The 11,393-nt window shown below is 44.1% G+C and overlaps 1 protein-coding gene across 1 annotated transcript; it reads left to right on the top strand.

Annotated features, from left to right (window-relative positions):
• Positions 1 to 236: 236 nt before the first annotated feature.
• LOC311114624 (thrombospondin-4-B-like) lies at positions 237 to 11,393 on the top strand (the record flags this gene model as incomplete). The annotated part of the gene is made up of 18 exons (XM_084189860.1): positions 237 to 322; positions 439 to 490; positions 712 to 893; positions 995 to 1,132; positions 4,121 to 4,201; positions 4,294 to 4,446; positions 4,523 to 4,627; positions 4,738 to 4,845; positions 4,926 to 5,085; positions 6,124 to 6,242; positions 6,541 to 6,593; positions 6,686 to 6,867; positions 8,533 to 8,711; positions 8,924 to 8,972; positions 9,253 to 9,449; positions 9,790 to 9,962; positions 10,427 to 10,566; positions 10,716 to 11,393. Coding segments are annotated over 18 exons (2,207 nt in total), but the record flags the coding sequence as incomplete, so codon positions are not given.

Here is an 11,393-nt window from a genome sequence, read left to right as displayed (position 1 = left end):
CTATTCAGCTACTGGGTAAGAACACAGGCCTGTTGTAAAGGCTATCAGGCTGCCTGAAACATGTCTTGACTGTTTCTGATGTCACATTGTGGGTCTCTGCCATACTGTACATTTGACCCACTTGAGACCCGCATTTCGACATAAGTTAGCATAAACCATCAAGTCATGTAGTCTGTATGATGGAACATAGAAATACACTTTAGCTAAACTGTAGCTAAAGATTGCATTTCCCACAGGCCTCCAGGCAGGCGGACAGGACCCGTCTCAGATGTTGGCGCTCAACAAGATGATGTCAGAGATGAAGGACCTGCTCCTCCAACAGGTACATCTCCTGCCTTACAGTAGATATGATGTTGTACCCTCACCTTTTAAGGCACCACCATGTATGTCTTTTTCTCTGTATCTACAGTAAACTGGTATTTTCTTTCCCCCTAAAAGATTAAGGAGACCACATTCCTTAGAAACACCATCTCAGAGTGTCTGGCATGTGGTAAGCTGTTCTCTTAGATCTATTACTACTAATACAATGCTACTGTTACTGCTTAGGACTAATGATTTCTGATAATAATGAATGACTTACTTATATGCATGCTCTTATTTTAACTGTCAACTGAAACCTGATTAATAAAATACTGATGAGACTGATACTGATTGAGGATACTCAAGTTATGTGCGTTGTTATACTATACATGCGTGTGTCTCTGTCTGTAGGTCTGAGTGGCAACATGACGTCAGGCCCAGGTACAGGTGCACGGCCAGGCCCGTCCCAGTGTAGTCCAGGTGTGTGTTTCAATCAGGACATGTGTATCCCGGCCGAGGGAGGACGCTTCACCTGCGCCCCCTGCCCCGACGGATACACTGGAGACGGAGTTTACTGTGATGACGTGGACGAGGTAGGGGGGTGTGTGTGTTACTGGGTCAGTTGAACCTTTAACCCCTACTTCCCCAGCGTATGGTGTGAACACTAACGTGTGTGTGTGCGTGTGTGTTGCAGTGCCAGTTTAACCCCTGCTTCCCCGGTGTGAGGTGTGTGAACACGGCTCCTGGGTTCCGCTGTGAGAGATGCCCTCTGGGATACACTGGTCTTGAGATCAACGGAGTGGGAGTGTCCTACGCACAGTCACACAAACAGGTAACGTATAGTCACACAAACAGGTACCACACAGTCACAGAAACAGGTACCACACAGTCACACAAACAGGTACCACACATGCAAATTGCTTATAAACAGTAATAGGCACACGGTATAGAGTGTGTTATACTTAAGAGAGCTGCTGTTATTGTGCCTTGTTACAGTCAGTGGTGTAGTGGAGGGTATACGCAGGTATACACCATATACCCACTTATTTTTGTGGGCATTGCACATACTCACTTCTTAATACCCACAATGAGTATCAGAGTAGTGTAGTGGAGGTATAAGCTGTATCAATTAGTAAGGCTGATGGAACAGATCAGAATGCTTAGCTTAAAATGTTGATCAAATATTATTTATTCTCATTTTAAGTGCAGCAATGTGCAGATGGCTACGCGCAAATGTTCCAAAATGCAATTTGCAGGTAAAAAACGGTCTATAATGCGCACCACACATGCGAGCGGTTTCATGGACAGAGATTGAAATATACGTTTGAAATTTAGAAAGAGGTTAAATCTAAAGATGCAACAACAATCATGTGTTGCTAATATGAATAGGATCATGCCTTTGGCTGCAAGACAATGAAAGAAAGTTCATTTGAAAACCAATAGAGCAGGAGAGCACATATGAGGAAGTCTTTATAAAATAATTGCCTCCACGTTTCTATGGTGGGATTTTGGTTATAGGCTACTTTGAAGCAACGCAAGACATGCGTCATAATATGAAGTAAAACATCCAGGTTTCAAACAATGAAGGAAAAGGAAAGATATAGCGATTCTAATGACAGGCCTAACTGTCTTCTGGTAGATGGAAAGGCTTTCTCAAAAACCTTCTCATTAAATGTTAACTAACTACAAAGTAGCCTATGCCTACCTGACATAATGGTATCATGATTATTTGCATCAATCCAGTAGCCATTTGTTTTGCAAACTTGTGCGCTACAGAAACACTGCTAACCAAACAACAGTGCTATACACTACCGGTCCAAAGTTTTAGAACACCTACTCATTCAAGGGTTTTTCTTTATTTTTACTATTTTCTACATTGTAGAATAATAGTGAAGACATCAAAATTATGAAATAACACATATGGAATCATGTAGTAACCAAAAAAGTGTTAAACAAATCAAAGTATATTTTATATTTGAGATTCTTCAAATAGCCACCCTTTGCCTTGATGACAGCTTTGCACACTCTTGGCATTCTCTCAACTAGCTTCACCTGGAATGTTTTCCAACAGTCTTGAAGGAGTTCCCACATATGCTGAGCACTTGTTGGCTGCTTTTCCTTCACGCTGCTGTCCGACTCATCCCAAACCATTTCAATTTGGTTGAGGTCGGGGGATTGTGGAGGCCAGGTCATCTGATGCAGCACTCCATCACTCTCCTTCTTGGTACAATAGCCCTTAAACAGCCTGGAGGTGTGTTGGGTCATTGTCCTGTTGAAAAACAAATGATAGTCCCACTAAGCCCAAACCAGATGGGATGGCGTATCCCTGCAGAATTCTGTGGTAGCCATGCTGGTTAAGTGTGCCTTGAATTCTAAATAAATCACAGACAGTGTCACCAGCAAAGCACCCCCACATCATAACACCTCCTCCTCCATGCTTTACAGTGAGAACTACACATGCGGAGATCATCCTTTCACCCACACTGCGTCTCACAAAGACACGGCGGTTGGAACCAAAAATATCAAATTTGGACTCCAGACCATGGGACAAATTTCCACCGGTCTAATGTCCATTGCTCGTGTTTCTTGGCCCAAGCAAGTCTCTTCTTCTTATTGGTGTCCTTTAGTAGTGGTTCCTTTGCAGCAATTCGACCATGAAGGCCTGATTCACACAGTCTCCTCTGAACAGTTGATGTTGAGATGTGTCTGTTACTTGAACTCTGTGAAGCATTTATTTGGGCTGCAATTTCTGAGGCTGGTAACTCTAATGAACTTATCCTCTGCTGCAGAGGTAACTCTGGGTCTTCCATTCCTGTGGCGGTCCTCATGAGAGCCAGTTTCATCATAGCGCTTGATGGTTTTTGCGACTGCAAGTTCTTGACATTTTCCGTATTGACTGACCTTTATGTCTTAAAGTAATGATGGACTGTCGTTTCTCTTTGCTTATTTGAGCTGTTCTTGCCATAATATGGACTTGGTCCATCTTCTGTATACCCCCCCTAACTTGTCACAACACAACTGATTGGCTCAAACGCATTAAGAAGGAAATAAATTCCACAAATTAACTTTTAAGAAGGCACACCTGTTAATTGAAATGCATTCCAGGTGACTACCTCATGAAGCTGGTTGAGAGAATGCCAGGAGTGTGCAAAGCTGCCATCAAGGCAAATGGTGGCTATTTGAAGAATCTTAAATATATTTGGACTTTTTTGGTTAATACATGATTCCATATGTGTTATTTCATAGTTTTGATGTCTTCACTATTGTTCTACAATGTAGAAAATAGTAAAAATAAAGAAAAACCCTTGAATGAGTAGGTGTTCTAAAACCTTTGACCCGTAGTGTACACTCAAAAATAAAAATGTCTTAGATTTTTCCCAAACCTCAAAAGTGTTCTCCTGATGTGGTTTAAGCATTGTTGTGGACTTAAAACTTCAAATGTTGTTGTTTAAAAAAAAAAAAGAGTGAAAACCCCTCCAAAAAGGGAAAATCAGAAACCTGTGAATTTCTGACACAGTTGACAGCTTCATTGATCAATTTCAACAGTAGGCCAACTTGCACAGTACAGCTTGGGTTGGCCTGACTGTGAAAGACCAATAAGGATTGATCATTTTAGGTAATTCAGAGTGTATGTCACTGTTTGTCATATAACTTTTCACACAGGGCGCCTTTCCTTTGTCGGGCGGGCCCTTTGGGAATTTCTACCCACTTCTCCAAGCAAATTTTTACCCACTTCTCCAAGCACCACTACACCACTGGTTACAGTGTGTGTGTGTGTGTGTGTGTGTGTGTGTGTATTCCTCTCCATGTGTGTCTGTAGGTGTGTGACGACATAGATGAATGCCAGGGTCCTCCTGACAATGGAGGCTGCACCGCCAACTCTCACTGCCACAACACCAGGGTAAGAGTCACAGCAGCTTGAATATTCCCATTTAAGCCTGTTGATAGTAGGCCTGAGTTGAAGCCTGGGCCTGTATTTGTTGTCTCTCCCAGGGTTCATTCCGCTGTGGGGAGTGTAAGAGTGGCTTCTCTGGGGACCAGGTGAGGGGCTGCAGGGGGGAGAGGCTCTGTGGGAACGGCCAGCCCAACCCCTGTGACAACAATGCACAGTGTGTAGTGGAGAGAGACGGGAGCATCAGCTGCCAGGTGAGAACACACACGTGACATTAATGTGCAGTCAATCTAAAATCTAATCCAAAACCTTTCCTCTTCCGCCCATCAGTGTGACATAGGGTGGGCAGGTAACGGCTATGTGTGTGGGAAGGACACAGACATAGATGCTTATCCTGACGACAAGCTGAGGTGCAGGGACAACAGCTGTAAGAAGGTAAAATCCAGGTCATCTACTTCTCTACCTCTCCCTCTCCTTCTACCTCTCCCTCTCTCTCACCCTCTCCCTCTCCCCCTTAGTAAGGCAGCCTCCATGTTTGTTTCCAGGACAACTGTGTGTTTGTTCCTAACTCTGGCCAAGAGGACGCAGACAGGGACGGGCTTGGGGACGCCTGTGATGATGACGCTGATAGTGACGGCATCGTTAACATAGAGGTACACAACGTATAGTATATTCACAAGCAGGTAGGATACACCTTTAACACGTGCAGTAACCCTGTCTCTGTGTAACTCAGGATAACTGTTGGCTGCATCCTAACGTGGACCAGAAGAACAGCGATAAGGATCTCCATGGCGATGCGTGTGACAACTGCTTGACGACGGAAAACCCTGATCAGCGGGACACAGACAAGGACGGGCTAGGCGATGACTGTGACGATGACATGGATGGAGACGGTGTGTGTGTGTGCGTGCTTTGACATGCCTTCCCCAGGCTTTGGTCATTAGAGAGTTGGAGACAGAAGGAAAGTGTACCACAGCTAGTGATTTATTTTAAGGTAGTGACTGTAGCAGTACTTTGTCACATTAAGACGTCTTTATCCATGACGTTAAGATCTATTTTCCAAAACCACAATTAGTCTGAGGTCAGTTTAGCTGTCTGGTTTAAAACAGCATGTCTCCTGTCTCTAGCGGTTCCAGACTTGATCATTGTCTTCAACAGAGCGGAACCATATCTGTTGAATCCATTCACATCCTCTGTCTGTATCAGTCTGTCTTCCATCAAAGTATTTTATTGATTAATTTTTTATTAATTTTTTTGTCATTTATCAGACGCTCTTATCCAGAGCGACTTACAGTTAGTGAGTGCATAATCTTTTATTATTATTATTATTTTATTTTTTTCATACTGGCCCCTGTGGGAAGTCTTCTACCTATTAGCTCATCTCTTTACAGGGAAAACAGGAGCTGGGGTAGGGTTCAGCCTCATAAAGTTCAAAACACTAGTAAAACATTGGTTTAAATGAGTTCCCATTTCTGATTATAATTGATCCATTTGGAATCGTAGCTGTTGTTTTATAAAAAGCTCTGATTCTGAATGATGTGCTCTTTAGCTACTAGATTACCCTTTAAAAAAACCTCTCATTTGTTCCATTGGCAGATGCAGTGAAAGTGTACCCCGGTTTATTGTGTGTGTGTGTGCGTGTGTGTGTGTGTGCGTTTGATGTTTCCTGTCTGTGCACTGGGGCAGGTCTCCAACCCCTTGATCGTTTGGTCATGTCTCCCCCTCTAACACTGAGCGCTTGGTCATGTCTGTCTCCTCTGATTTTTTTTTCTCCCATTCCATTATAAACCCTGCCAGCAGCTGAGAGCCAGTGGAAACTATTCACCTCTGCCCTAAACAAACACTGTCATCTGGAGCCCGAGGAAACTAACACTCAGACTAGAAAAAGAACTGTGTCTGTGTTTTCATCTGTGTGTGTGTTTTGTGGGCAGGCCTGAAGAACATTCTGGATAACTGCCAGCGTGTGCCCAACCCAGACCAGAGGGACCGAGACAACGATGGGGTGGGAGACGCCTGTGACAGCTGTCCTGACATGGTCAACCCCAACCAGGTAACCGTAAAACAACAACAACACAACCACAACAGAACCATAGCACAACTACAACACAACCACAACACAACCATAGCACATCACAACTACAGCACTGCACTGCACAACACAACCACAACACATCCACAGCCACAACACAACTATAGCACCACCACCCACAGGTCAAATATCCTACCAAATATCAAACCTTTACCCCAACCCCAGACAGAAACCCACTGTTAATGTAGCCAGTAGCCAGTAACAGGGTAGTGCAGCCTCATGAGAATATTGAATAATATTTATGTTTCTTCTCCCACAGTCAGATGTTGATGATGATCTTGTAGGAGACACATGTGACACCAACATAGACAGGTAGAGCCTTCTATAAACACATCCTCACCTTTAGAAGTGATACTTACTGATAGTGAGTGTACTGGGTTGACTTTGACTCTCCTCTCTATCAGTGATGGAGATGGTCACCAGAACACTAAGGACAACTGTCCTACAGTCATCAACTCCTCCCAGCTGGACACAGATAAGGACGGACAGGGAGACGAGTGTGACGATGACGATGACAACGATGGTATCCTGGACCAAGCAGACAACTGCAGACTGGTGGTCAACCCTGACCAGACAGATGAGGACAGTCAGTCACAACACTGATCCTCTTCCTTCCTGCTGTATTATAGCAATGGTCTCTCTAGTCTAGTTGTTCTTCAGTGTGTGTGTGTGTGTGTGTGTGTGTGTGTGTGTGTGTGTGTGTGTGTGTGTGTGTGTGTGTGTGTGTATGTCACAAAGAATTAGCTGGCTCAATGATGGATTAATGTACAGTACACTAATCCGGCATGTACACTACCGGTCAAAAGTTTTAGAACACCTACTCATTCAAGGATTTTTCTTTATTTTTTACTATTTTCTACATTGTAAAATAATAGTGAAGACATCAAAACTATGAAATAACACATATGGAAAATCATGTAGTACCCAAAAAAGTATTAAACAAATCAAAATATATTTTATATTTGAGATTCTTCAAATAGCCACCCTTTGCCTTGATGACAGCTTTGCACACTCTTGGCATTCTCTCAACTAGCTTCACCTGGAATGTTTTCCAACAGTCTTGAAGGAGTACCCACGTATGCTGAGCACTTGTTGGCTGCTTTTCCTTCACTCTGTGGTCCGACTCATCCCAAACCATCTCAATTTGGTTGAGGTCGGGGGATTGTGGAGGCCAGGTCATCTGATGCAGCACTCCATCACTCTCCTTCTTGGTAAAATAGCCCTTACACAGCCTGGAGGTGTGTTGGGTCATCGTCCTGTTGAAAAACAAATGATAGTCCCACTAAGCCCAAACCAGATGGGATGGCGTATCGCTGCAGAATGCTGTGGTAGCCATGCTGGTTAAGTGTGCCTTGAATTCTAAATAAATCACAGACAGTGTCACCAGCAAAGCACCCCCACACCATAACACCTTCTCCTCCATGCTTTACGGTGGGAAATATACATGCGGAGATAATCCGCTCACCCACACTGCGTCTCACAAAGACAAGGCGGTTGGAACCAAAAATCTCAAATTTGGACTCCAGACCAAAGGACACATTTCCACCGGTCTAATGTCCATTGCTCGTGTTTCTTGGCCCAAGCAAGTCTCGTCTTCTTATTGGTGTCCTTTAGTAGTGGTTTCTTTGCAGCAATTCGACCATGAAGGCCTGATTCACACACTCCTCTTCCATTCCTGTGGCGGTGCTCATGAGAGCCAGTTTCATCATAGCGCTTGATGGTTTTTGCAACTGCACTTGAAGAAACTTTCAAAGTTCTTGAAATGTTCCGTATTGGCTAACCTTCATGTCTTAAAGTAATGATGGACTGTCGTTTCTCTTTGCTTATTTGAGCTGTTCTTGCCATAATATGGACTTGGTATTTTACCAAATAGAGCTATCTTCTGTATACCCCCCCACCTTGTCACAACACAACTGATTGGCTCAAACGCATTAAGAAGGAAAGAAATGCCACAAATTAACTTTTAAGAAGGCACACCTGTTAATTGAAATACATTCCAGGTGACTACCTCATGAAGCTGGTTGAGAGAATGCCAAGAGTGTGCAAAGCTGTCATCAAGGCAAAGGGTGGCTATTTGAAGAATCTCAAATCTCAAATATATTTTGATTTGTTTAGCACATTTTTGGTTACTACATGATTCCATATGTGTTATTTCATAGTTTTGATGTCTTCACTATTATTCTACAATAAGAAAGAAAGAAAGAAAAACCCTTGACCGCTAGTGTATGTGTGGTGTGTGTGTGTGTTCCAGATGATGGTGTGGGTGATGCGTGTGCAGGGGACTTTGACCAGGACAAGGTGATTGACAGGATAGACAACTGTCCAGAGAACGCTGAGGTCACCCTGACTGACTTCAGAGCCTATCAGACGGTAGTACTGGACCCTGAGGGTGACGCCCAGATTGATCCCAACTGGGTGGTTCTCAACCAGGTGACCTTATCGTCTTATGACATTTTAGTCATCTAGCAGATATTGAGTAACGATAACAGTTGTAGAATCAAAGAGTATGCAAAATAAGAGCATAAAGTAAACCATTCGTTCCTTGATTGAGTTATTTGATTAATTTTGATCAATGCTGTGTAGGTAGTGGAGTTTTCAGTAGTATGCCATCTGTAGTATCATAACTCTCTCTCTCTCCCCAGGGTATGGAGATAGTCCAGACTATGAACTCTGACCCTGGCCTCGCTGTAGGTATGACAACTGTCAGTTTCCATTTGACAGGCAGATGTCCACCCTCTCTCTGCCACCTGTGCTGTCTGTGTAGGCCCCACATTGTTCAGTGTGTGTGTATGTAATAAGCCTGTGTGTGTGTGTGTGTGTGTGTGTGTGTGTGTGTGTGTGTGTGTGTGTGTGTGGTGTGTGTGTGTGTGTGTGTGTGTGTGTGTGTGTGTGTGTGTGTGTGTGTGTGTGTGTGTGTGTGTGTGTGTGTGTGTGTGTGTGTGTGTGTGTGTGTGTGTGTGTGTGTGTGTAGGCTACACAGCGTTCAGTGGGGTGGACTTTGAGGGGACGTTCCATGTCAACACGGTGACTGATGATGACTACGCAGGCTTCATCTTCGGCTACCAGGACTCCTCCTCCTTCTACGTGGTCATGTGGAAACAGACTGAGCAGACCTACTGGCAGGCTGTACCCTTCAGAGCTGTGGCTGAGCCTGGCATACAGCTCAAGGTAAAAATACAAATAAATAGTCACATACGCCAGATAGGTGCAGTGTTGTTTTACAGAGTCAGTCATAGTAGTACAGTGCCCCTGGAGCTAATTAGGGTTAAGTGCCTTGCTCAAGCGCACATTGACAGATTTTTCACTTTGTCAACTCGGGTATTTGAACCAGCAACCTTTCAGTTACTGGCTCTAATGGCTAGGCTACCTGCTGCCATATAGGTCTAGGGTAGCTATAGGGGTGTGTGTGCGTGTGTGCAAGCTCCCATGTGTTTTACATAGTGATCAATCTCAAAAGGCTTCTGACCTTTCTTTGTTACCTTATCCTACCTCTTCCTCCCTCCTTCAGGCAGTGAAGTCTAAGACAGGTCCAGGGGAGTATCTGAGGAACTCCCTGTGGCATACAGGAGACACCAATGACCAGGTACGTCTGCTGTGGAAGGACAAGAGGAACGTGGGCTGGAAGGACAAGGTGTCCTACCGCTGGTACCTACAGCACAGACCACAGGTTGGATACATCAGGTGAGAAACACACAACCACCCACCCACACAAACGCGCACACACCCACACACACTATAGTCTCGAAAACTCAACCCTAGGCAACACAGTGACTAGGGTCTGGTTTCAATGATGGACTCTTTTGTCATACAGGAACTACGTCACTGGCTATGTCGATAAGAAAAAAAAAGAGGAACGTTTACAGGCAAAAAATCTTTGCTGTGGTTTTAGTTAACGTAGCCACTTGCGAAATGCACTCGTTAAAAATAACCTCCATGATCTCTATCTTTCTAGTTATTATTTTGTATTTTATTAAAGCAGATAAAGTAGTGATGTAGCCAGTGACGTAGTTCCTCTATGCCAAGAGTCCATCATTGAAACTAGACCCTAGTCACTGTGTTGCCTAGGGTCGGGCTTCGAGACTACACACTCTAACACACACACACCCACACAAACGCTCTGAACCATGTGTGTGTGTTGTGTTCAGGGCGCGTTTCTATGAGGGTCCTAACCTGGTAGCAGACTCTGGGGTGAAGATAGACACCAGTATGCGAGGAGGGAGACTGGGCGTCTTCTGTTTCTCCCAGGAAAACATAATCTGGTCCAACCTCAAGTACCGCTGCAACGGTGAGTGACAGCCCACTCAGCCAACTAGCAGACAGATACAGAGACTAGCCCCGGTCACAGCACTCCGATAGGATAGAAGCTGTCTAAGTATTGTCATTGAAACAGGATGTTTAAGTCAACACCTCTCTGTTCTGTTTGTCCCTCTACAGACACCATCCCTGAAGATTACCAAGAGTACAGTGCCCAGAACACTGAATAAACACACCCAGCGTGGGAGAGGAGAGAAGGAAGGGAGGAGGAGGAGAACAGGACAATGAGGATGGGACAGAGAAGAGAGGGGGAGAAAGAGAGGAAGAGGGAAAAAGAGGAGAGAGGAGATGGGAGAAGGGACCAAGCAACATTATGCAGGGCATTATTAGAGGAGCAAGGCTTTTAGAGGGGCTTTTCACAAGCAATCATCCCTTTTATAAAAGCATTATTATTACTGCTAGACTTTTGCCTGGGATGAAGACTGATGTCTACTCATCAGGGCAACAGACTTCCAGACATGACTTGTTAATGCTGTGTCTACACACGCTATAATGTAGTGTACATGTGGAATTTGTTCAACTAAAAGACTGATGTAGATTGTAGTGAAACCTGTATATGTCGACTATCTGAGGCAAGGGTTATTGTATCTAGGTGTTCAAACTGTAGTTAGGGTCTCTCCTCTTTCTGCCATTGGAGGAAAACTGACAGAGACAAGGGGGATAGATTAAGGAGCTGTATTGACTGCCCTTACATTAAAACAACCAATGTCCATCATACGCTACATTCAATAGATGTGTCATATAGCACATTTTCTGTTCAGTAAATCTATGAATAAATATTCTGAACATTTGATAAAA

Source organism: Coregonus lavaretus (genome assembly GCF_964263955.1).
Source record: "Coregonus lavaretus genome assembly, contig: HAP1_SCAFFOLD_8181, whole genome shotgun sequence".
Classification (NCBI taxonomy): domain Eukaryota; kingdom Metazoa; phylum Chordata; class Actinopteri; order Salmoniformes; family Salmonidae; genus Coregonus; species Coregonus lavaretus.
Note: the sequence above shows the minus strand (reverse complement) of the source record. Positions and strands in the feature narration are given on the sequence as shown.